The following is a 24,871-nucleotide window of genomic DNA, read 5'->3' as shown; positions in this document are numbered from 1 at the left end:
TAATCTGTCCTTTATTTTAGGATATGGTCTGCGACATTCTCGCAGCCTTACAAATGTCAATCTCGCAATCTCTCTAATTTTCGCAGGACTATCACATCTTTCTAGTGATTCTAGCTGACGTTGTTTATCGTATCATTTCTGAAATTATTCTGCGACTCTGTTGTGTTGTGTTGTTGATAATTTCGCTGAGACATTATCGTTGCGAGATTCTGATCCTACATATTTCCTCTTCTCATATCTTCTCTGCAAAGTAGAGAATGATGTGACAAATGCCGCAGTTGTTCATCTCTTCATATTCTGAATTAATCACACGTATTCTTTTTTCCATCTGTTTCTTGACACGTCTTCTGTAATCGCTGCTTTTCAACCGCTCACGTCTTTTCGTCTTAATGGTGTTTATTTCTTCGAGTAAAAAAAATATCCTTTATATACTCTTCTTACTCTTCTTTCCACTTTCTTTTCTCTTTTTATTCTCTCATCTCTGCAACTCTGTTATTCTTCTGCAAGTTCTGCTACTGTAATTTTTACCCCTTCAATCTTCTTACTTTTTATTCATTCCCATACTCTATATTCAAATATGACTCCAAGTGATCATAGACATGAGAAGAATTTAAAAGATGTCCAAAAAGATCTTTCTGAGAAAGGTTTCACACTCTCTACCATTCCTGGTGAAAGTGCCAAGTCAATTCTTTCTGTCAAACTTTTCTCTGATTAGTACTGTAATGATCAATCAATCATAATTTCTCTAGGTCAGATTCTTGCAGGTCTCCCCATTCCTCTTTATGACCCAGATCTTCCTCTATTCTATAAAATTCTCGCTCACTCGGGATTTTCACGAGCTATCTTCCAACTGAGTGGGGACTGCATCCGTCTGATGCTAGAGTTCGCTAACCGTGGTGCTCGTAAAGGATGTCTGTACTCCAAAGAACTTGGGGATCCTAAACTCGCAGACCTAGAGATAATTGCTGAGAAATACACAGTAGCGAGTTTTTTTGAGAACTATGAACTGATCTCCATGAACAAAGAGAATACTCGCTGGGGTATTCGCTTAAAAAGGAAAGATAATATTGATGAAGCTAAAATTCTTATGCAAGATATTGACTGGCATTCTGGTAAAAACACAACTCCTCGCCAATCCAAAGATGATAAATGGTGTGTTTTCCTGCGAATCTCGCTGCTTATCAGCCTTGGGTTTTCTCTTGGCCCGAGAAGGAGAAAGAGGTACGTTTCTTCCAGTTTAGTTCACTTTATATTTCTTTATTTGTCTTTATTCTTTTATTCTCTGACTCTTGCGACATTCTGCAGATCCAAAAACTTAAAGATAGCTATAACAGGACTGGGAAAGCTAGTACTCTGTTAGCTCTTCGCTCATACACAGATGAGGTAAGAAATATTCTCTTATGATTTTAAACAGTGTATTATTTCTTCTATTTCTTATTTCTATCTGTGTGTGAAGATTATTGCTGAAATAGAAGAACCTGCCGATGTTGCGAAGACGGGTGATAAAGGAAAAGGTGCTCTTCGCAGGGAAAAATCAACTGATCCTCCTTCAAAGAAAAGGAAAGTTCGTTCTTCCTCTCCTTCAAATATTCCTTCTCATGAAAATTCCGAAAGTGACAATGATGATGAGGATAATGATGACCTTGCCGCAAGCGAAGATTTTCCACTTGAATCTTCTATGGCTAAGCTCTCTGGCCTCTTTTCTGATTCTCTGCAAGGAATGGGAGATAACCAATTCGCTAACACCTGCAAAGCTCTCGCTACAATTTGCGATGTCCCTTTATTAGATGGTGATAGTTCTCTTCGTGGAGTTTCTAGATCAGTGACTCCCGACTTCTTGCATTCTCTTAATAGTCTGGTATACTTTCATCATTTTACTTCTTCATTGTCATAATTCAAAATCTCTTTCTATATTAATATTCTTTATATTTTCTCGTAGGCTGGAAAAGCTTTTTTCGCTATTGCCTCAGATCTAGAGAGGAGACGCGAAAATCTTGAAAAGAAGAATCTTCAATTTCGCACAAAGAATGAAGAATTGGAAGCTGAAGTTAAAGGTCTTCGCGAGAAAAATAGACAACTAGAAATTGATTCTTCTTCGTATAAGAACAAAATCTCCAGTCTTCAGCAAGCTAATAATCAGCTTTACGGTATGTTACTTTTTTCTTTTCCCTTCATTCATTCATCCTGTTGTTTTATCTTATTTAAATGATCATTTTTGCAGACATTTATGATCTTTCTGATGAATCTTTCCTTCTTCGTTCATTTCCTAATGCCTTGGATAATGATACCCTTCTTGAGCGTCTTAATAATTCCTTAAATAGTTTTTTAAATGATAGAATTTCATCTCTTTGTCTGAATGAACTTAGATCTAAATTTCGCCTCTTAGAGATTGACCATAGATCTAGTTTAGGCTTAGCCAACCGATTTAAGCGTCTCTTTCTTGATTCTAAAGAGAAAATCAATAAGTTAAGAACCAAAATTAGCGGTCTCATAGATGATAAGGATCGCATCTCTGATCAATGTGTTAAGGCTTTGGCGAAATTCCAAGAGACTCTTCTTGTAGTTCAACTTGAACGAGATGAAGCTAGCCGCAAGAACATCGAGCTCTGCAAAAGGGAAAACCAAATTCGTTCTCGTCTTCTTATAAGTAATGAGGATGAATTTGTTTGGGCTGCGAAAATCTTAGATGATGCCAGAAAAGATTTAGGTGTAAGTGTTAGTCTCCATGTTGAGCATACAGCCTTGATTAGAGATATGATTTCTGACAGAGAAGGTTACTAACTGCTTCCCTTTACTAATATTTTGCTTCTTATGAATTTTCATCAAGTTAATAATTGATTGTCTTTTGCTCGCAGATTCTGAAAGTAGATATCGTGAAAAGATTGAGGAACTTGAAGCTGAAAAGGAGGAACTCGCAAAGAATCTTTCTTCTCGCAACGACAAGTATTCTAGATTAAAGAATCAAATCAAGATCACTGTTGCGAATTTTAAGAATGATGCTATGCATTTTCGTAATCAAATTATCCAAATAGTTTGTGACGGTCATAATATCCCTCATTCTAATTATCCTTGTCTCTTGGAAGAGATCCCACGGAATACTCCCAGTCTGATTATTTCTGATAGCGAAGCTGATGATGAAGAATCTGATGGTGATGAAGGTTCTGGTGGTGATGAAGGTTCTGACGAAGACGAAGAAGGGAACAAGTCTGATGAAGATAATGAAGGATCAACTAAGAAATAGTCTTTGTTTCTTTCTTTTATTCTCTGTAATTCTTGTACATTTATTCCTTCTTTCTGTGTATTTGTGTTTCTTTCATTTTGACCTGCATTCATTAAAACAATTCTTCCTTGCAACACAGTTAATCAATATAATCATTAATTTTTGAATCTTTGTGTAAATCTATCATATGGAGACAAATAACATTTTCTAATTTCATTCATTCCCATACTTGCCTCTGTTATTTGTATCCAAATGATAGATTTTATAATTTTTTCTTATTTTATGCCTCAATTTCGCAGTTAATTATGTATAACTTCGGAATCTTATGCGAAGTGAATTTTGATTCTTTTCAAAATCTCATTCCTGTGTGGTCTTATTTTTCCTTCCTAATTAAAGGTCTTATTATGCCACATCTTGTCATTGCGACAAAATCGCAGGACGTCCTTGCACTTTCATGCAAAAACCCATTGATCTTGCCTTAACCTTTTCTTTTGTATTGTGGCCTCTTCAGGAATGTTACGACAATATGACAGGCCTAAATATTCTTGCGAAAATAAAGCCCCATGACATTGTCGTCTTGCGACGAAATCGCAGGACGTCTTCGCACTTTCATGCGAAAACCCATTGATCTCGTCTTATCTTTTTCTTTTGTATTATTGCCTCTTCAGTATTGTTGCACAAATATGACAAGCCTTAATACCCATGCGAATAAAAAGCCTCATGATATTTGCGTCTTAAGACACTTATCAGCTCCCTAATGGAGGGTGCCGCCCTTATCTCCCCCCTGGTTGCCCCTTCAAGGAGGCGTACTTCTACCATAAAGGTTAGCTCCTCCCATCCAGTCTTAACAACAACCAGTTGTTTTCGCAGCCTCTTATCCCTTTTACCTATAGGGCTTATGGTTATGAGACTGCACCCTAAGTGGGGTTTTCTTCAGGCCTAGTGCAGTATAAGTCAAGACTTGTCAAGAATGGCAAAGTACGCTTCAAACGTCCCTGGCACTCTTGACTCAACCTTGTACCTCGGCGCCTTGATCAAATATGCACTCCTTGGGAGAGTCCTTATTAACTTAGTCGCCCAACCTAAGTCATATGCTTAAGATGAGAATTCAAGGTGCCTCTCCCGGATGGGCTTTATTGACCCCAAATCTCCATGACTCAGGTTCCGCTGGCGGTGTAGCCTTTCCCTGAGCCATGCAACAGGTACCCCCTTATATGACGTACTTTAGGTCTTACATTTTCCTCTTGCGAAATTGCATTCGCGAACTAAGGTGTGCCCCTTTCTCTTTTGTCATTTTTCTCTGATTGTTTCTGTAGAATTCATTATCTCTGCGAGAATCTCGCACATCATCATATTGTATGTGGATTTCGCAATCTCAATTTTGTCATTCAATAAAATGTATTTTTGAGAATTTTACTTATTGCGAGAGTGTCGCAACAACTTAATCATGCATACACTTCTTATTTTTATTACCTTTTCCATCCTCTGCTTCTTTATTTTTTTCTGCTACTGCTTCCTTGGTAGTGGTATGTTCATCATTTTTATTCTGAGCTAGCATTAGTTTTGCAACATCTCTTCTTCTTTTCTTTCGATTACATCCACCATCAACCTCTCACTTATATCTGTATCTTTGATTTTTTGTTGCCAATTTTCCTTCTTGTTTGCTCTTCCTTCGCAAGATTCTATCTCAGTTTCGTAACACCTCTTTCCTTCAACCCAATCTCCCTTTATGATTCCTACACCGCTGGGGTGAGGGAATTTGATGCACTGGTGGAAAGTTGAAGCTACACCTAAAATCCCATGTAGCCAAGGTCGACCAATTAATGCATTGTAGGGTGATTCTACATCAACGACACAGAATAAGATTTCAGAAGATATTCCCTTCAATGTAATTCGCATAATAACCTCTCCTTTAGGCTTGTTAGCAGTACCATTAAAACCATATATCTTATACGTTGATGGTATAAGATCATTATCTCTTCCTCCCATAGTTTTATAAGTATGATAAAATAAGATATTTACAGAGCTTCCAGTATCGACTAGAATTCTGTTAATTGCCCATGAATCTTCAGCTTCATCATCCTCATTTTCTTTCTGTTTTGGATTAATTTCCAATTTTATTACCAATGGATTATCATGCACTTCTTCACCTTCGGGAATTTCTTCTGAGATAAAAGAAATGATATGTTTCTGCCATTCCTCTAGTGGCGAGATTTTCGCAATATTCATAATTTCTCTTCCATCGTTATCACTTGCGAACACTCTACTCAAAACATTGTCATGAAAATCTTCGATTGTCTTATATGAATGTACGATAGAGTGACAGAATAGATTCTTTGCTTTTGCACCAACTTCTATGAAAAATGTTTCCTTCTTTTTCATCGTGTTTACTTTGTGATGCTCTGGTGGTGGTGGCAATGGTTGAGATTGTGGATTCCCTACCAAAAAGTGGTTTAGTTTTCCTTGGTAAATCATTCTTAGAATAATTCTTTTTACATTTCTGCAATCATTTGTTGTATGTCCATGAAAATGATGATAAGAACAAAACTCATGACTTCTGTGGTTTGGAGATAGTTCCGTTCCCATGTTCCATGGTGTTGGTATATTCTCCATTAAAATTATAGCTTCCCATATTTTCTCCACACTTGCATTTAGAGGTGGCATCTTGATTTCTTCCCATACTACCTTGTGACCTCCTTGTCCTCTATTATAGTTTTGTCTTTGTCCTCCATAAGTTTCTTGTGGTTGATCGAGTCTTTGAATCTTGTTATTTCCACCACGATTGTAGAAATTTACTTCTCTTTCATACTCCTCTTGATCTCGGCTTCCCATAGACACCAGTTTCTGTTGATTGTTACCCGTCACCTTCTCTTGTTGTACTTGCGAAGTATTCGCTAGTGTATTTATTAGCTTGGTAATAAGCTTGCATTCGCTGTTTGTGAGTTGGTGTTCGCAACTGGATATGATTCCATTTCATTTTGCCTTTCCTCTAGAGCAATGTATTCTTCTTGAAGTTCTCGCAATTCAGTCATTGTGATCGTATTCTTGACTCTGAAAAATTGGATATACAATAGGTATGTTGCAAACATAACATTGATAAATGATAATATAAGATATCTCTCATCTACACGGCCAGCCATTTCGCTACACATAGTTCTTCATCTTTTAGTCAGGTGTTTCAGACTTTCGCCAATCCTCTGTTTTAATCCAAACACATCTTCTATACCAGGTCGCGAAGAATTATTAATTATATATGCCCCTAGGAATGTAGTCTGAAAATGATTTAAGGGTGTTATTGTATTCTTTGGTAGACCTTCAAACCATTTTAACGCCTCTCCTGTTAAGCAGGATGCGAAATATTTGCACAATACGGCATCATGATTTTTCCATTGCAACATGCACCTCACATAGGCTTTAATGTGTTGAATTGCACAAGTTGTTCCATCAAAAATGCTGGTTAATGCGGGAAAATTGCATTTCGGTGGTATTCCTCCTAATTGTACTTCCATTGTAAACGGAGTTTTCGCAGCTTCTTCTATTGCTTCATCCAATTGTCTTCTGCCTACTTCTCCTCTATTATTTAGTATTCCTCTCATTTCTTCTAATTCTTTCAAGATTTGTTTATTTACACCTGAATTTTGATCCATTGGTCTTTTTAATTTCGCCTCTCTTCTTCTGCATCCATGTCTTTCTTCTCTCGCGAAATTTTGCATTTCTTCTTCCTTATCCTCATCTCTTCTTCTTCTGCGATTCTCTTCCTCATATCTATCTTGAATTCGCATATGATGATGTCGTTCATTTTCCCCTCCATGATTTCGTTCATTTCTTATCAATTCCATTCGTTGTCTTTCAGCCATCCTCTGTACTCTATCATACTCTTCATTGAGATTACCGTTATTCCAGTTTTGTGTACGCCTTCTTTCTTGATTGTGGTGATTGTTCTGGCGAATTGTCTCCTGAAGCTCTTTTTCTTCCATTTCCGCTCCCAATCTTTCACGTTCGCAAATTAAATGTGCTTGTTCTACATAATGTCTTTCAATTTCTTCTTCAATCGTCTGTTGATTTCTTTGAGTTTCTCTTTCATGTAAAATTCTTCTTCCTTCCTCTCGATTTCCTTCGTCATCTTGGTCATTTCATCCCTGATGTTGTCCATTCCCTTGATTTCTACCATTTTTCCCATCATTAAAAGTTTCATTTTTTGGAACGTAACGATCATCAGCTCTTTCTCTATTTTCGCGGTATTCTTCATTAGGATTTGATATTTCTTCTTGAATATTGTTTCCAGCATTGATTGTGGGTGAGTTTCGCCTCATTTCTCTTCTAGTCGATCTTGAATATGATTTTGTTATACTTCTCGATCTTCTACTCTGTAGTCTCATATTTTCCATCCTCAATTCGTGATTTTGTCTTGTTAGATTTGCATGTTCTTCTGCCTCAGCTCTTCTTTCTTCATGTATTCTTCGTCTCAACGTTTCTAACGCTCCAATTTCCTCATATCCATGAATTATTCCTTCATCTGCTTCTTGATTTCTCTCTACCTATCTATGGTTTCTGGTTTGTTGCTCTTCTTCTACTTCTTCTGCCGAATTTGATTGCCAAGTGTGTATACTCACCCTATCATAATCTGTATTACTCCGTTGTACTAGTGTTTGTTGAATTGGTGGTTGAATTTGATTTTCTCTATTACTTCTCATTCTAGTAGATTCTCCCATTTCACTTCTTTCTCTCCCAGCAATTCTGTTGCTTCTTCTAAAAGTAGTTGGTTGTTCGGATGTATTTCTTCTTCTAGCCATTTCTTCAATGTTAACAAATTGCAAGAAATTATGTAAAATTTTTAATCAATTACTCTAAATCTTCACAAATCTCAATATTAATCTTCAATTTTTTCTAGAATAATCTTCAATAGTCCCTGTTTCTAGCGCCATTATGTAGTTGCAGGAAATCCTACACTACACCCCTCATATGATTTCATGATTACTCAACTCATTTTTAGGTTTACACTCTTAATTTTATTGATCAATCTTTGAATATTCTTACAAGAAAAGATAAAGGAATCGAAAATCCCGAGTGAGCGAGAATTTCATAGAATAGAGGAAGATCTGGGTCATAAAGAGGAATAGGGACACCTGCGAGAACCTGGCCTAGAGAAATTATGATTGATTGATCATCACAGTACTGATCAGAGAAATGTTTGACAGAAAGAATTGACTTGGCACTTTCACCAGGAATGGTAGAGAGTGTGAAACCTTTCTCAGAAAGATCTTTTTGGAAATCTTTTAAATTTTTCTCATGTCTATGACCACTTGGAGCCATATTTGAATACAGAGTATGGGAATGAATAAAAAGTAAGAAGATTGAAGGGGAAAATATTACAGTAGCAGAACTTGCAGAAGAATAACAGAGTTGCAGAGATGAGAGAATAAAAAGAGAAAAGAAAGTGGAAAGAAGAGTAAGAAGAGTATATAAAGGAGATTTTTTTTACTCGAAGAAATAAACACCATTAAGACGAAAAGACGTGAGCGGTTGAAAAGCAGCGGTTACAGAAGACGTGTCAAGAAACAGATGGAAGAAAGAATACGTGTGATAAATGCAGAATATGAAGAGATGAACAGCTGCGGCATTTCTCACATCATTCTCTACTTTGCAGAGAAGATATGAGAAGAGGCAAGATGTAGGATCAGAATCTCGCAACAATAATGTCTCAGCGAAATTATCAACAACACAACACAACAGCGTCGCTGAATAATTTCAGAAATGATACGATAAACAACGTCAGCTAGAATCACGAGAAAGATGTGATAGTCCTACGAAAATTAGAGAGCTTGCGAGATTGACATTTGTAAGGCTGCGAGAATGTCGCAGACCATATCCTAAAATAAAGGACAGATTAGCTGTCATCCACTATGTATTTCCCTATAAATAGTCGTTCAAGTTGTAAATAAAAAACAGGAAGATCTTTTTTGAGTAAGAAACAAGTAAATAGGAGAGAGAAAGTCTAGAGCATAGGTCATTCTTGATTCCTTTATCTTTTCTTGTAAGAATATTCAAAGATTGATCAATAAAATTAAGAGTGTAAACCTAAAAATGAGTTGAGTAATCATGAAATCATATGAGGGGTGTAGTGTAGGATTTCCTGCAACTACATATTGCGACATATTTTAGAAATTGAGCTTTCTCTGTATTGTTATCAGTAAAATCAGGTTTGTTGAGATTGTATCTACTATCCGTGAAGTCCTTTAATACTTTTGTTGCAAGAGACATGTACATTGTACTTCTCAAATCAACCAAATAAAGCTATAGCAGCATACTGGGCAAATATTTGGGTGCGCGACTTGATTGTGCAATTAGCAGATTAAAGATAAGTTCTCTTTCTTGCACACATCTGATTAGACCAACATGAAGACATCGTCCGAGTTGGAAGCATAGAAAAGGAAAAAGCTCAATAGGCAAGCCACGTCATTGCCACCTCATCAGTGGGATTGATTTAGTGGAAGGAACAGAATTACTGTTACTCCACCGCTACGCCAGGAACCAAATTGCCAAAATAAAAAAAATAAAAAAAACAAGTCATTTTAGAGATAGAAATTTGGCAATTTGCCAACTCATGAATAAAATTTCACAAAAATGTGATACGGGCCATACGGCCCACGATTTATTGACCCCAAAGACAGCCCAACCAAAGTTTCATATATCGACCTGAATGAGCCAGTTAATGATGAGAGGCAACATTGGGCCCAAGCATATATATATATATATATATCAAGCGTTTCTTTATTAGGTTAGGGTTCTCGAGATAGAGACTGAGAAAGAGACGAACGGCGATGGGAGAAATTATACAGAAGGTTTCTCCTGAAACTCGATTAGAAGATAGAAGAGATGTTACTAACGAAGCTGCAGTCGACGTTTGGGATGTCGAAAAGATACTAAAGGACGGGTTCATAGTTACAGATACAACGCGTCACGAGTGGGATCAAAAAGTTCGATCTCGTGATCAGAGGGATTCCGACATAGACCAGAGGTGGGAAGATTGGGTGTTTTCGAGCCATGAGTCGTGGATGAAAAAGAATGAAGAGGAACAGCGGAGAGACCTTGATATGCGATGGAAATACTTGAAAGCCTTACTGAATCGTCACGGAATTGATACCAGTAATCACAGACTACTACTCTCTATGAAAAATGATGATCCTATCAACGAAGAAGAATCAGAAGCAGAAGAAAGCAACGAAGAAGAAGAAGAACCAGAAGAAGGAACTGTGGAGATCGTAATTGGTTCACCTGATAGAGGATTAGTAAGTATTAACAGAGTGGTATTTGATCGTCATGCTTATTTATTTTATTTATTACCAAGACAAACTGTGAGTGGTTTGCTATGTTTTACCTCGAGAAATTGTGACGCATTTGTCATATATAACCCTATCACCGGAGAAAGATCACCTTGGATCGAAACTCGGGTGAAACATAGCAGCATTGCGTTTGGATTTAATCCACAGAGTTGCGAACATAAAGTCGTCTGTATGTCAAATGATTCCATTGGTAGTTCGAGTCAAGTTGTTCAAGTCTTTACTGTTGGCAAAAATACGTGGAGAAGAATCGATGCGGCTCCGCCCATCGCTATAGAGTGTGGATATCATTATTTCTATGTAGATGGCTGTTTATATTGGCGGATCCGGGAACCTTCCGGAAAAAAGGGTGAATTAGAACTAATAGTGAGATTTGATATTGTAACTGAAAAGTTCAGAGCCATTCCGATTCCTGATTACGTTGTTGATCCCAAGAGAACTAAGTGGTCGCAAACTGTTGAGCTAACAGAAATCGATGGGCGCATAGCTGTGTTGAAATGGATATGGGAACTACAAATTTCTCTATGGACAATTCAGGAACAAGCAGATGGTAATATAAAGTGGACTGAAGAGATTATCAAGATGCCTCCTCACTGGAACGGAAAACCTGAACTATCGATTGAAGCTCTTACGGGGACGGATCTAATCTTCCTACGAAGTGAATGGTCCGACAGCATTTTTTATTACAATCGAAACACCAAGGAGTCCATCAGGTTTCCAATCTCGCCAGATTTTATACCATCTTTCTACTGGGAAAGGATTATACAAGTGTAGTCTTACAAGACTGGTTAGCTATGCTAGATGCTCATGACCTTATCTTGTGTTTGAGGTGGGATATTTCCGTTGCGTTTTTTCCATTTGGATTTTTAGTTATGGATTCTTGCCCAATTTTTTTCTTAAAAATTTCATTGTTCTGCGTTTTGGTCTATTTTGAATCTTTTGATCTTTTTCTTACTAAGAGCGATACGTTACACTTGTTATATGAACTGGATTGTCAAGCCATCTTAGTTATATGTGTCATTTAGCTCATAGCAGTTTTTGCCATATAAAGAAAGGTATATAAGCATGTCAGAATTTTAACCACAATACAACAGAATTTTGAAGAATAAGATGGATGAAAATGGAACAATACATAGATAGAGACTTTAGTGACGTTTGCAGATGATAATTATCGTACGGTTTGGCCTGAGATAACTTTTAAGCTATCTTGAGCCTTAAGCCTGGATGGATAAGTTACCGGGTGTACGTAAGTACGTTGTAATTTACGTAGGATCATTTTCTATTCTAGTTGAAATGGCCGAGTAGTCTATAAGAGGAGATAAAGATGTGGCTATGCTGCTTGTAAGATGTGGAAACGCTATTTGTTTCTCTATTTTCCGAGTTATGTTTTATGCCTTTTACGCTCTGCTCTTTCTTTTAAGGTTCTACATCTGATGCAAACCACAATCTCGATTCAATACGCAATCTAATGCTGTAACCGATATCATATATATACTACAGAATCATTATGTGCCTTTAGCTTCTTAGCACAGAACACACTACTACCTGAAAAGCTGATTTCGTATGGTGTAATTCCAAAAGCATTCCATATATTTGTTCTTCGGACTAACCACAGACTTGACCCAAACTAAGTACCTTAGCATACCCTAGAGTCCTGGTGTGCCTTCAAGAATAGCGAGTGGGCACATGTTCCAAACTTCCAAAACCAGTGTTTCTCGCTCGAGAACCTTCCAGAAAAAGACGAGTAAATCGAAAATAGCCACAACACGCACATTCCTTTTAGAGACATCTTTCTTTCTTCTGGAACATTCCATCTAAGGCGGTTCCAATTCTCGGCTGGGAGCTTAGGTTATAAATAGAGGCACTCAGAGCTCCTCCTTCCACACACACACATACATACATTCCCTTTGTCTTCTACGATCTCTTTTCTACTCCCCCTAAAAAAAATTATTACTTTCTCCTCTACGCATTGAATTTTCTTGAATATGCCGATGCAGATCTTTGTGAAAACTCTAACTGGGAAGACAATCACCCTTGAGGTTGAGAGCTCTGACACTATTGATAATGTCAAGGCTAAGATTCAAGATAAGGAAGGCATCCCTCCTGACCAGCAACGTTTGATTTTCGCCGGTAAGCAATTGGAAGATGGCCGGACCCTTGCTGACTACAACATTCAGAAGGAATCTACTCTTCACTTGGTGCTCCGTCTTAGAGGTGGTATGCAAATCTTTGTGAAGACCTTGACTGGGAAAACTATTACTTTGGAGGTGGAGAGCTCTGACACCATTGACAATGTAAAGGCCAAGATCCAGGATAAGGAGGGAATTCCTCCGGACCAGCAAAGGTTGATTTTTGCAGGAAAGCAGCTCGAGGATGGTCGTACTTTGGCTGATTACAACATTCAGAAGGAGTCTACTCTTCACCTTGTCCTTCGTCTCCGAGGTGGTGGTAATTAGAAATTCTTGATTGCGAAGAAGATGGTTTAGTTCTTTGCTGTTACATTGTGTTTATTATGTCTTGGATAAATAGAATGCAGTTTTAGTTTTTTATGTAAGCTCTTTTTGAACTTTGGCCTGCTCTTGGCTTGCATGAATTCAAGTATCTTTAATGCTTAACGGGTTTCCATAGTATTTCCTTTTGTTTTTGAATTTTATATTTAAAATGTTCCTCGTTGAATTGAATTTGTCTTGAAAAATAAATAAATACTTCACATCCACATTCCTATGGAAAAATCTACACAATAGGGGAAATCAAAAAGAGTTGGCGCGAGAGCTCATTGCCTATACCTATCTCAAAGAGCACCAGAGAGTACAGCTGAGAAAGGGATGTTCTGGCAACTGAAATCAATGTACCCTTTGGATTTCTCCAGCAAGTGAATAGACAAATTACACAAGATTTCTTTTCCATTAGAATCGATAACCAGAACTGAGTTGATTAGCTAGATCGTCATATTATGGAGACAAAAGTGTGCATGGTTTGCTATGTTTTACCACCAGAAGTCATGACGCATTTCTCATATACCGGGGAAACATCACCTTGGATTTAATCCGCAGAGTCACGAACATAGAGTCATCTGCATATCAAGTAATTAATCTTTTTGGTTTCCATGTGGATGTCTTTACTGTTGGCAAAAATGCATGGAGAAGAATCCACGCTATCGATGTAGACTGTGAACGTCCTTTTTACGTAGATGGTTGTTTATTCTGGCGGTTCCGGAGACCTGAACGAGGACGTGGTGAACTAGACCTGAAGGTGGACGTGATGATTCAAGAATTTCTGTAAGCTTTTCCATTTCTGATATAAATCTTTTCTTTAGTCTTTACTGAATAAAAAAATAAAAAGAATATATCGCCCGGCTCCAACACCATCGCTCAGTTACAGAAATTTCATGGCGCGACGCTCAACAACATAAATTATGTTGTGCGACACGACATTTATTTTTGGTACATGCCCTGTGTCTATGTGAGTCCATGGTCCAACCACTACAATAATACCCTAATGGAATATTCTGCGGGTATCCATTATCATGATAATATCATTTTCCGCCGTTGGATCGTCTATCTATCTTATAAGTTATACCCTAAAATACAAAGGGTGCCCTAAAATATGATCAGCCGTCTTTGAACTAGAACTAGACTTTCCTCTCTTCATATTTTCCTCCCCCGTTAGAGATCTCAACATTTCTTTCAACAAAAATTCTTTCTCAACAATGGGTTATCAACAGGTTGGTGATTCTCGATCCTGATTCTTATCCTTTTCAACTTTTTTTATGATATGATTTCATGATATTACTACCAATCTACTGAACATGTGTTTGGAGTTTGAATGTTTCATTAATACATTCCATGATCAGTCTTTTGAGTCCATTTTTTATGCATTTATATTGTCCCTGTTAGTCAATCTCAGTTGGGTTTGAATGTATTCCATGACTCTTGAGTCCGTTTTATATGCACATTTGTTTTCCATTTTAGTCAACACCCCATTGACTTGTGTTTCCTAGGATTTTGAATCCAATCCAAAAAGATACTACCTTTTTGTCACAGCTGAACCATAGCAATAATGGTTTGTGTGAAACCCCAAAGATATTTGATTCATCTCATTCTTCTTGTTATCTTTGGATTCAAGTATTCCCTTGAAATCCAAGGGAATGCAGAAGTGATCTAGATACAATAACCCTCAACATCTTACAATAATGGACCTCAATGACCAATTTATTATGATCTGGTCCAAAATGCAACAACTCGATCCTGTTCTGTTTTTTCCCTTGGTATGCATGACCCATTTCCATTACTAACTTATTAATTTGACGGTGAGCATTTCAGGTGCACACAGGTAACTCGATGGAAATTGACCTGCACAGTAACAATATGGAAGTGGACCAGAATGTAGGGATGCTTGCTGAAGTTGTGACGCCTACAGAAGGTATCTACCCAGCTCCTGCGACAACAAGTGAACTTACAAGGGGAGTGGAAGCTGTAGCTGAGGTCAAAGTTTTTAGTGCAACAAAGCAAGATAAATTTCCAGGTGCTGGCAGACTATATGACGAAGGCAAGCACTGCGGCAAAGTTCAGGACGAGGAATTTGAAGATGTTGGAGGCTTCAGTGTACAGAAAACACACGCGCCGTTGTACAAACAGATCTGGTTGAATTATGGGCACATTGCTACCAACCAAGTTCTTCCAGATTCATATTATTATTCCCAAGTAGTCGTTGCCTCTGAGTTCATGAGTTTTATTGTGGATATGAATCGCTACCCTCTCGAGGAGGTTTCTTCAGATGTAATTGACTCTTGGGAGAAGAATGTCAAAGTAGCAGAGAAACTTGAATTCAACATCGGCTGGCTTCGCGAGCGCTTGGAAGATATTAAGATAGCTTTTGCTGAGGAGAAGAAGCTGAAGGAAATGTTAGCGGAGCAGGATCAGGCAAAGGCACGAGTCATTGAGGCTGAGCAGCAGTTGGTCTTGGCAAAAGAGCGACTTTCCGCCTTGGAAACTAGGATTCCACCCCTACTCACTGCGAAGCAAAATTTTCGAAACAAATGCGGTAGTCCTTTGCTGCTTTTTAATTCACCTGTCACGGCTCCGGTGCAAGAGGATGCAAATCTGATTGAAGAACCTATTGACGACAACAACTCAAAGACAGTGCCTTCTACAAGAACTGTAAGAAACTTATCACCTGTAAAGGCTCCAGTGCAAGAGGATGCAATTCCGATTGAAGAACCTATTGATAACAACAACCCAAAGACAGTGCCTTCTACAAGAACTGTAAGAAACTTGTCACCTGTAAAGGCTCCAGTGCAAGAGGATGCAATTCCGATTGAAGAACCTATTGATGATAAGAACTCAAAGACACTGCCTTGTTCAAGATCTGTAAGAAACTTGTCACCTGTCAAGGCTCCAGTGCAAGAGGATGCAATTCCAGTTGAAGAACCTATTGATAACAAGAACTCAAAGACAGTGCCTTCTAAAGGAACTGCAAGAAAAACACGCCTAATTTCTAGCCTCACCATGTAGTCTGTAGTTAATAGGTTTCCTTTTGGGTCTGATGATGCAGACAGAATGGACGATTTCCTTCTAAAATCATGTAATATTGCATCAACCTGGTAATATTGCTGTAACTGAATATTGCTGTATGAATTTTAGAATTTTACTGTAACCTGGTAAGGCGATGCGTGTATAAATTTTAGAATCATGTAATATTGCTGTAACTGAATTTGAAAGTGAAAATAGGAACATAATTTAAACCAAGTATAATAACTTTCCGAAGTACAGGTTTTAGTCAAGTCGGCATTGATTATTATTCATAGTGTTTAACAATCAGAACAAAGAGATCTCCTCCACAAAGAAAGGAAAGAACCACTAAATTATATATACCCAGCAGCAGAATCAGAACAAAGCTTTGATCCCTCCATCTCAGCCTTTTCTTTCTGTCACTTTGAGATGCTTCTTACTGGTAATATAGGCATTGGTTTAACATGTCATGATTTTGCAGGAGCTAAGCTAAAAGACAGGCAACTCTGGTTCCGCCCTGGCGTTCTTCCTGCATTCATCTCAGTTCTCCGCTGCGCCAACAGTAAGTACAAGCAACAAATTTGAGCCTAGTTTTGTTTCCTAGCCTTCATCTTCGCCATACAATTCAAGTCTATGTGACCAAAAGTGCAACAGATTTCACACCTCAAGGGTTTCCAATCATATTCCAAGTTTAGATGATACTCCGTACCTTTCACTAGAATACACAGAGACTCTGGCAATGTCTTATTGGCGTCAAATTCTATACAAAGCATGGCATAAGCTAATTGCTGTTTGTTCAGTGTCTTCTGATCAGCATAAAGAGGAGTCCCTAGTCCACTCCCAACTTTACTGAGAACAGGAGTCATCCAAAAAATGAGCGGGAAGTTGTAAATCTTTACCCAGATTGGAAGAGATCCCATATCCATTCTTTCAAGCATCAACTTCCAATCCCACTCTTTCAGAATTAATTGCCTTTGTTTTATTCTCCAGAGGTCTGCTGATTCTAGAATTCTCATCTTTTGTTCAACACAACTGAACTGAAATATAAAGTATCCATTTTCTATTCTGAACACAGAAATATCTCCTTTCACTTCCCAAGTTCTTCAACAAAATTTAGGTCCATGCTGAAGGGGACATCTTCACCCACAAAAAAGCCTACCAAGGAATTCTCCCATTCATCGCATACGGCTCTGAACTCATCATCAGAAAATTCAATATGGAGTTTTCCTTCTTCAAAGAAGGGTTCAAAAAGTTCAAGCTTACTTTGTACTCCTTTTTGGTAGTATGTGTCCTTAGAAAATGAAGAAGTTTGCCGCTTAATATTCAATCCTAGTGGCTGTTCTGATGTAGTAATCACTTGGCTAAATGGCTTATCACTCTTCACGACTTCACCAACAAGAGTGTTTGAACTGAAAATGAAATCACGATGGAATTCAACATCTTTATTGATTTGATCCACTTCTGGTACATCATTAGAGGAAGAACCTGTAGTCACCCCATCATTATAGTCAAACACATCACTCGAGGAAACAGCATTGCCATAGTGCATTGTAGAGTCGATTCTTGTTGTGCAGTTTCAGTTAGAACATAAGATTGCCGAAGTGTCCACCACTTCTGACATAGTAGGCCTTAACTTCGGGTCATAATTGGTACACAAGATTGCCAAATTTAACACCATCTCCGCTTCTTTCACTGGAATGTTCATCCTCACATCTTGATCAAATAGCCCTAAAAGATCTCCCCTTTGTTGTAAATCACAGGCCTGTTATCCCATTCCAACCCTTTACCGTTAAATTACAGATGAACATATACTAATCTTAGTTGCAATTTTAATACCATATGGTCTTTCTAAATGAAAAAAGAATTAACTTACCAAATCTAGAAGGGAAATGCTTTCATGCTTTGTCTTCCATTGAATTCTATTTTTTCCGGTCATGAGTTGAAGTGTTACTATTCCAAAGCTGTATATGTCTATTTTCTCAATTACTGTTCCTCGTATCACATATTCAGGGGCCATATATCCTCTGTTGACAAAGAAATAAAAATAGAATTAGTAGGTGACTAGGCATATTGTTGCTACCCTCTGAAACATTGAATCACCACTTAGATTTCAACTACCTAGGAAAAGAAAAGACAAAGCAGAAGAATAATGAAACACTAGAGTATTGCATTAAAATCCTAGATATGTTCCAATACAATTTGGAATCGAACTGAATAAAACATGTTTCTTTTACTTACACTGTTCCTGCTAGACCAGTCTTAATATGTGTGATTGCTCTGTTGTAATACATGGTTAACCCAAAATCTGATATCTTAGGATTGAGATCTTTATCAAGCAAGATATTTGAAAGTTTAATGTCTCTGTGAACAATCTTCATTTTTGAGTTGACATCATGCAGATACAGAAGACCCCTTGCCATTCCGGTGCGAATTCTAAGTCTTGCTGGCCAACTAAGTTTGTTCTTCAAATTCACTGGACCTGGAAACCATCAACTTCTATTTATCGACGAGAACAATAAACTTCCTTTGAACTTATAGATCAGTATCGAAGTTAACCATAACAGTGCAGTAATTACCAAATAAAGCTCTGTTTAGACATCCATTTTCCATGTACTCATATACTAATAATATTTGGGTGCCTCAAGGTAGACAAAGTGTTCACTTCATTTAGAAACTCCACTTTTCCTTTGTCAGATGATTCCAGGGACAGTTGCTTCACTGCAATCATCTTTCCATTATTGAAATTCAGTGCGAAGCTAACAAGATATTCTAAGAAGTGGAAAATAGAAAATTGAAGAAGGATGCAGACCTTGTAAACTGAACCAGAAGAACCTTGACCAATCTTATTTGCTGGGCTGAATTTCCGGTTACAACCTCAATATACCTTAAACTAAAAGTCGTGGTTTCATATGTTTCATGTGTTTCTACGACCGGTTTAACATACTCAACTTTATCATTCTCTTCTCCTGCTTACTTAAAAACGCCTTTAAATCAGAAACAAAATTATTATGAAGTTCGGGACGAGTATCGTCTTCCTTTACCTTTGGTGCAACTTGACAGGATAAATTTGCATCATCACCATCCCAGTCATCATTAGGATTATAAACAAACCCGTCACGCGTCAGCTTTGTATATGATGAACTGCTGCTTGCACTTTCAATCTCAGACATGACCTCCTCGTACCTGATTGTTGTCACATACAGCGGATCAATAGGAGGGTTCTTCATTGTAGTATTCCCTTCAAGAATGTTTACTACATCTGACATGGAAGGCCTCAACTCTGGAGATTCATTAGTACATAACAGTGCCAAATCCAGTAACATGGTTGCTTCTTTCCCAGAATTACTCGATGCCAAGTCTTCATCAATCAGCGACAGAAGATCTCCCTTCTGATGTTAATCCTTGGCCTATAACCCGACCCAAATCTTTGGAGTTAAATGTGAGAAAATATAAAAGCAAGATAGGAAGAAAAACATAAATAATATACACATATACACGGCAGTTAACATGATATGATACCTGAATCATCAAAACATTTCTTACGTGAGAATTCCATTTAAGAATAATTATCACTTACCAGGTTCAATAGATATTCCGACTCCTCGTTGGCGAGTCTTTCCAAATCAAAAGATTTCTTTTCCGTTGAAATTACAAGTATGGAAACTCCAAAGCTGAACCTTTTCTGTAATTGAACATCTAACCAAATACTCCGGGGCAATGTATGCTCTGTCAGCAAAGAATATTGAAATTGCAGTTAAGATTTATTCTTCTTGATTAGATGCATGAAATTAATTCCACGCTCACGTTCACCTATTTGTCTCACTGTAATTTTCATCCCATCTGGAAGAACTCCCTGTTAGATTATAACTAGTCAAGACGAGTAGCAATCTAAAGCTACAGAATTAAAGAGACTACTAGACCTTGTAAAGTCGGTCAAATTTACAAATTCTATTTGCTGGATTGAAATTTTGCGTAGAAGCTTTTATGAGTGTTTCAACGTGAAATATCCACTTTCATACAGCTGATGTTCTATGACTAGATCAAAAGAATAGTAAAACAATAAGTAAATGCTATCAAGATCACAATAAAATTTTATAAAACTTGTTATCAAGTTTGAACTAAAAATATACACATGTATCCCTACCATTAAACCGATCAGCTCCAATAATATTGACCATTTATTACTTCTTTCAGCTGAAACCACGGAACTATTCAGCGATCAGGGAGATAAACCCCTGTTAACAGAACAAAATGAGAAGAAGAACAAGGGCAGAAGAACCAACTTGGAAAGTTAATAGTATTCAGGAATCAAGCAGAGACATTGACTTTGCAGTTGACTGACCCCTTCTAATGACTTGGTCCTACAGTTGACTAAATGCCCAAGCACCAAAATTTTAATACGTGCTATTTTTCTGCTATTCATCCCTACGCCATCTAATAGACTTTGATAAAATCAGAACTTCGCAAGAATCCCAACTAAAATTTTGTCAAATTTAAGATCATATATATGGGATTTTTCTTTGAAACAATTTATCAAACACCATGAGCAAAGCTTAAACTATACATGTTGAGCTGACATTATTAAGTTCGGAAACAAATAGACATCCAGGAGACTCGTGATCATGAAAAGAAAGAGACGATGAGATAAAACATCTGTAGGGAAAAGATAAACGGCGTATACCTTTGTCTCACCAGCTTCAAGTGCCAAGGACCTTTTCCTGGTATCATTGTGATATTTGCATCTCTACCACAGAATTTACTCTGCCAGCAAAAATAAATAAAATAAACTCAATTACAAACCTTAAAATGAGTGATTCATTGACAAAACATTTATTTCAATAATTTCTAGAGAACCTTTTGGACAAGATCGGTAATTCCCTAAGAATCGTGACTCATTGTTTAAGGAGGTGGATATGAAATCTGATACAGAAATTGCTGAGTTCTAAAAAGTAAAAACTAGAACCTATAAATGTCTCAAATTCAATCAAGAAATGAGTTTGGGTGTTAATTTGCAGCTGGTGGAAATTTCAGTGTCATTATCCTCGAATGAATAAATTAAAATTGGCGATTAATGGGTACGGTTGACACTTTGGCTCATTAGCACAGCAAATTCATAATATAAATATTCTACAAATGAAAACAGACTGCCAAGGCCTACCAAGCTATCACAGACTATACCAATAGGTTATGTCGTACAAAGGCAACAGACCCATTTACCACAGCCTTTCTTGTTCAGCTGTTTCAGAACATTAACCAAGTCACTTACCAAATAACTAAATAAAATGTGTTACTTATTGTAGCCACTGCAATGCTGCAAAATTCTGCTTGGAGTTCTCTTACTGCTCTTGTAGTAAAAAGAAATACAGCAAACCCCAGAGTATAATTTCTTTTTTAACTAGTACAAAAGTTCAGATTTTATTTCTACCATATTAAAAGTGGACAGTGGAAATATAAATAAAAACGTACCGTGCACAGATTCAATAGTCCACGCTTCATTCTCTAATCACATGTATCCTGCACAAAAATTAGCATGTCTGCATCAGATTAGAGGCGCTATTGTTAGTATAAAGAGCTTCTTATTCACCACTGATGGCATTTACGATTTACCTCAAAATACTGTTTTTTGAACAACTCCACGGCGAACACCCTACGATAAAACATCCATTATCAGAATATTAATCAGTTGCACTGAAATCTTCCTCCTAATCAACAGGCAGATGACTTCATTAAGAACATCCCACAATAAAAGCTGCAATTGGAATACGAGTTAAAATACATGATTACAAAAGCAGTTGAACTTTCCAGTATTTTTATAAGATTGTAGATGGGAACAAACACAGAGATGTATAAAAATGTGTAGATAAGAATGAAAACACAAAATTTTCAATATGCTTATGGCCTGGACACACTATTTGTCTGATCTGGTGTGGGGAAAATATTATACACCTAAATACCAGATTACATTTGACTCATACGCCGAGAGGATGTTTCAGAAAACCTCATTTTACCAAGCTTATGAGAATTGTAGTTCACCAGGAACGTACGGACAGATTGTACACTCCTTTCGAAATAAGTTGCGAGTATACCACAATTACAGTGGTACATAAATTAGTATGGTTTAGGGCCTGAGCCTTTTGTGTGGCCCTTCCTTTCTTAGATGCAGCCTACCAATTAAATATGAAAGATGCAAGTTAGGAGACCTCGCGGCTTCAAAAAAAATACAACTTCAAAAAAATAGATAGAGATATCATTAATGACATAACAAAGATGCAATCACTTTTAATATAATTGAAACCCTAAACACGCGAAACCAATCACAAGAACGACCCAAATAAATTCTCAATATATTATCAATATATTTCCCTTCAGAAACTGCCTTCATCATAACTTGTTCTGCTAGTTGTATATCTCATAGTCAATACATGCCCACATTGTAACAAACAAAACCAAACAACTACCGAAGGAAAGTAGCGAGGCAAGTATATTCCACCAAAATCAATTTCCCCTGCTCATTCTTCAACTACATTATTTCCCGCTAGATATGCATTAATCACAATGAGAATGCCTAAAACATCTTTAATGTGCACTAGCAATAAAATTGCTCATCGAGGTCTTATTAATAGATCTTACAAACAGGTGTTTTCGTGTAACAAAAGACTGAATATGCATGTGGGAGCTCACTTAGTATACATATTAAGATCATTCAGTATGTTACCTTTTATTAAGATCCGTATAAATACAGGCCAATGAAAACAGTTATTCTACAAATAATACGTTCACATATAAGCAAAACTAAGAAAAGAAAATCAATCTAACTACTGATTTTAGGGATACTTGTAAACTGGCATTGACTAGCAAATTCATTTACCTTAAACTCGTCACTGTTAAAGAAGGTGCAAATGAAAGTCCAGGCGTCAATGTTGCGGATTCTCATGGATGGATCCTCGTGGGTCGCAAATGATCTATAATGATTTGCTAGTTCAGATCAATATCTCCCATATTCTAGCCTCAATAGTGTTCTGATTGCCTTCTTGGCCTTTGCATCATCAGGTACAAATATGTAGTAATCCTACAACAAAAAACTTATAGTTATAACAAACAATGAAAAGTAGTTAAACAATACCATGAAACTCAAAAGAGGTTGAAAAAGTGAATTAAGTTTGGTTACCCGGACAAGTTCAGACAATCTTGCTATCTTCTCTTCGGGCATGTTTTTAAGGAGGCGCACAGTCAGTGTGGAGTTCTCTTTGTCTCACCCACATCCGTATAGCCAGAATGCATAAAGGCTGAATCCCACCAAATTTCCACCAACAACTTCCATTTTAAGTTTATCTATCTCAGTATCTCTCCTTGCAATTTTAGGCAGACGGAATACCGCATGGATCTGTGCAAGAAACGAAAAGCAATCAACAATCCGGTATTATGAGAAGAAAGTTAACTATCTGGTTTTCTCCCCTAATTTATGAGCAGAAGCCTGAGCTATGTCCTGTATGAAGTTATTTGGTCGCATACTTTCACCTTTACATGAATTTCACATATGTTCACATGCATAAGAACCACTCGAAGCTACATATTATTTTCTCAGAAGGCTAGACAGAAACCGAAAAGAAAAAAAAAAGGTTCAAATTAAATTAGAATAGATTACTAGCCAAACAATTTTCCGTTAAGACAGACAGGCTCAGAATTTATTTATACCCAACAGCAATTAACCAAATGCACAAATAGGTTTTTATCCAAATTTAAGATTCCCAGTAACAACTGAAAGTTCAAATTTAATTTAGAAAAGCTGCTTAGGGATCTGTCTTTATAGTAAGGCCACCACTACACATAATTGTATTCAAATAATTTTATTCTCTGTCAGTGTAAAGTGAAAATGATATTATACCTGAAGTTGAATAATCTAGCTACTCCTAGTGATTCCAGACCAATTAGCTTAAACATTCCAATTAACCTTCACCATGATTCTTTCACAAAATCCCTACAACACAAACAAAGAATAACATAATAAAATCAGACAAAAACCAACAAAACCATCATCCATTCCGAAATTTAAAATTTATGATAAAAAAATCCTAAAAATAACCCCAATAACAGGAAAAATACTGCTTGATCCGAGAAAAAACTAAATAAACAAAATCTCGGAGAGAATCGTCTTTGATACAAACAAATATAGACATGCAGTAACGAAAATGATGAAACAAAAGTTAGGGTTTAGTAGTTTACCGGCAGCTTCAGTTGCAGAGAAACGAACAGAGTTGAGAGAGAAAGAAATGACGGAGGAGGGTGAGTCGGTGGTCTCGACATATGTGCACAATTCGCTCTTTTAGACTTTTTCTTCCCGCCCGTTACATCGGGTGATGTCACATGGATTTTCTAAGCCATCGATTAGCTTCGACATACTTTTCACTCAGATGACGAGATTTAAAATCAAAACAGACCCGTGACCGTGAGTTTTTATGCGTGGTCAAACAAAAAAAAATTTAGGGCGGAGCCACAAGTTGGCTAAACCTGGCTGCACCCCCACCCACTTTTTCCTCGAAGACCTAACCAAGTTCCTATTTCAACCTTGCAACAAAAAAATATGTCCACCACGCTCTATCAGTTTAGTTCATCAAGCATAGCCGTTTAGTCCACCTGGAAGAATAGAGAGAAAAAGATAGGGAAGTTAGCAATCTAAGAGCAACCACGGTCATGGACGGAATTAAATACTAAAAGCCAGATTAAAAGCTAAAAAAAATGGCACATATTAAAAGATTCAATTTAGTCTGACGGTAGTATAATGAACGTCTGATACTGGGCGG

General features: G+C 37.3%; 3 protein-coding genes across 8 annotated transcripts; 2 read left to right on the top strand and 1 right to left on the bottom strand.

The window, feature by feature from the left end:
• Positions 1-12,498: 12,498 nt before the first annotated feature.
• LOC113286502 (polyubiquitin-like) lies at positions 12,499-13,042 on the top strand. The gene has a single exon (XM_026535104.1). The coding sequence runs from the start codon at positions 12,546-12,548 to the stop codon at positions 13,014-13,016; it is 471 nt and encodes a 156-aa protein (XP_026390889.1). The 5' UTR covers positions 12,499-12,545; the 3' UTR covers positions 13,017-13,042.
• A 1,138-nt stretch (positions 13,043-14,180) lies between these two features.
• On the top strand, positions 14,181-16,236 carry LOC113290300. The gene is made up of 2 exons (XM_026539917.1): positions 14,181-14,284; positions 14,883-16,236. Exons 1-2 carry the CDS (start codon positions 14,270-14,272, stop codon positions 16,071-16,073), a joined length of 1,206 nt encoding a protein of 401 aa, XP_026395702.1. The 5' UTR covers positions 14,181-14,269; the 3' UTR covers positions 16,074-16,236.
• Positions 16,237-16,297: 61 nt separating this feature from the next.
• On the bottom strand, positions 16,298-24,362 carry LOC113290302 (probable LRR receptor-like serine/threonine-protein kinase At1g07650). 6 transcript variants are annotated; one of them, XR_003331583.1, is made up of 14 exons: positions 24,294-24,362; positions 23,956-24,048; positions 23,239-23,454; positions 22,939-23,139; positions 21,678-21,819; positions 21,537-21,584; positions 20,752-20,831; positions 20,215-20,305; positions 19,648-19,796; positions 18,880-19,477; positions 18,647-18,798; positions 18,309-18,549; positions 17,944-18,094; positions 16,298-17,832 (listed from the first exon to the last, which is right to left on the bottom strand). XR_003331583.1 is itself a non-coding variant. In XM_026539918.1 (6 exons), exons 3-6 carry the CDS (start codon positions 18,678-18,680, stop codon positions 17,647-17,649), a joined length of 612 nt encoding a protein of 203 aa, XP_026395703.1. In that variant the 5' UTR covers positions 18,681-18,788; positions 18,880-19,477; positions 19,648-19,796; the 3' UTR covers positions 16,298-17,646. The 6 variants fall into 6 exon arrangements, 1 of the variants encoding a protein (XP_026395703.1); XR_003331580.1 differs by having other exon boundaries at positions 18,647-18,788; XR_003331581.1 differs by having other exon boundaries at positions 18,647-18,788; positions 21,678-21,772.
• Between the last annotated feature and the right edge of the window lie 509 nt (positions 24,363-24,871).

Source organism: Papaver somniferum, chromosome 6, assembly GCF_003573695.1.
Source record: "Papaver somniferum cultivar HN1 chromosome 6, ASM357369v1, whole genome shotgun sequence".
In the NCBI taxonomy this organism is placed as follows: Eukaryota; Viridiplantae; Streptophyta; class Magnoliopsida; order Ranunculales; family Papaveraceae; genus Papaver; species Papaver somniferum.
Note: the sequence above shows the minus strand (reverse complement) of the source record. Positions and strands in the feature narration are given on the sequence as shown.

Excerpts from the sequence above, each read along its gene's own strand:
- LOC113286502 (XM_026535104.1), top strand. The coding sequence starts at position 12,546 with ATGCCGATGCAGATCTTTGTGAAAACTCTAACTGGGAAGACAATCACC.
- LOC113290302 (XM_026539918.1), bottom strand. The coding sequence starts at position 18,680 with ATGGAAAATGGATGTCTAAACAGAGCTTTATTTG. Across the intron at positions 18,550-18,646 it reads TCTAAACAGAGCTTTATTTG|GTCCAGTGAATTTGAAGAAC; the intron begins GTAATTACTGCA and ends GATGGTTTCCAG. Across the intron at positions 17,833-17,943 it reads GCATTTCCCTTCTAGATTTG|GCCTGTGATTTACAACAAAG; the intron begins GTAAGTTAATTC and ends ATGGGATAACAG.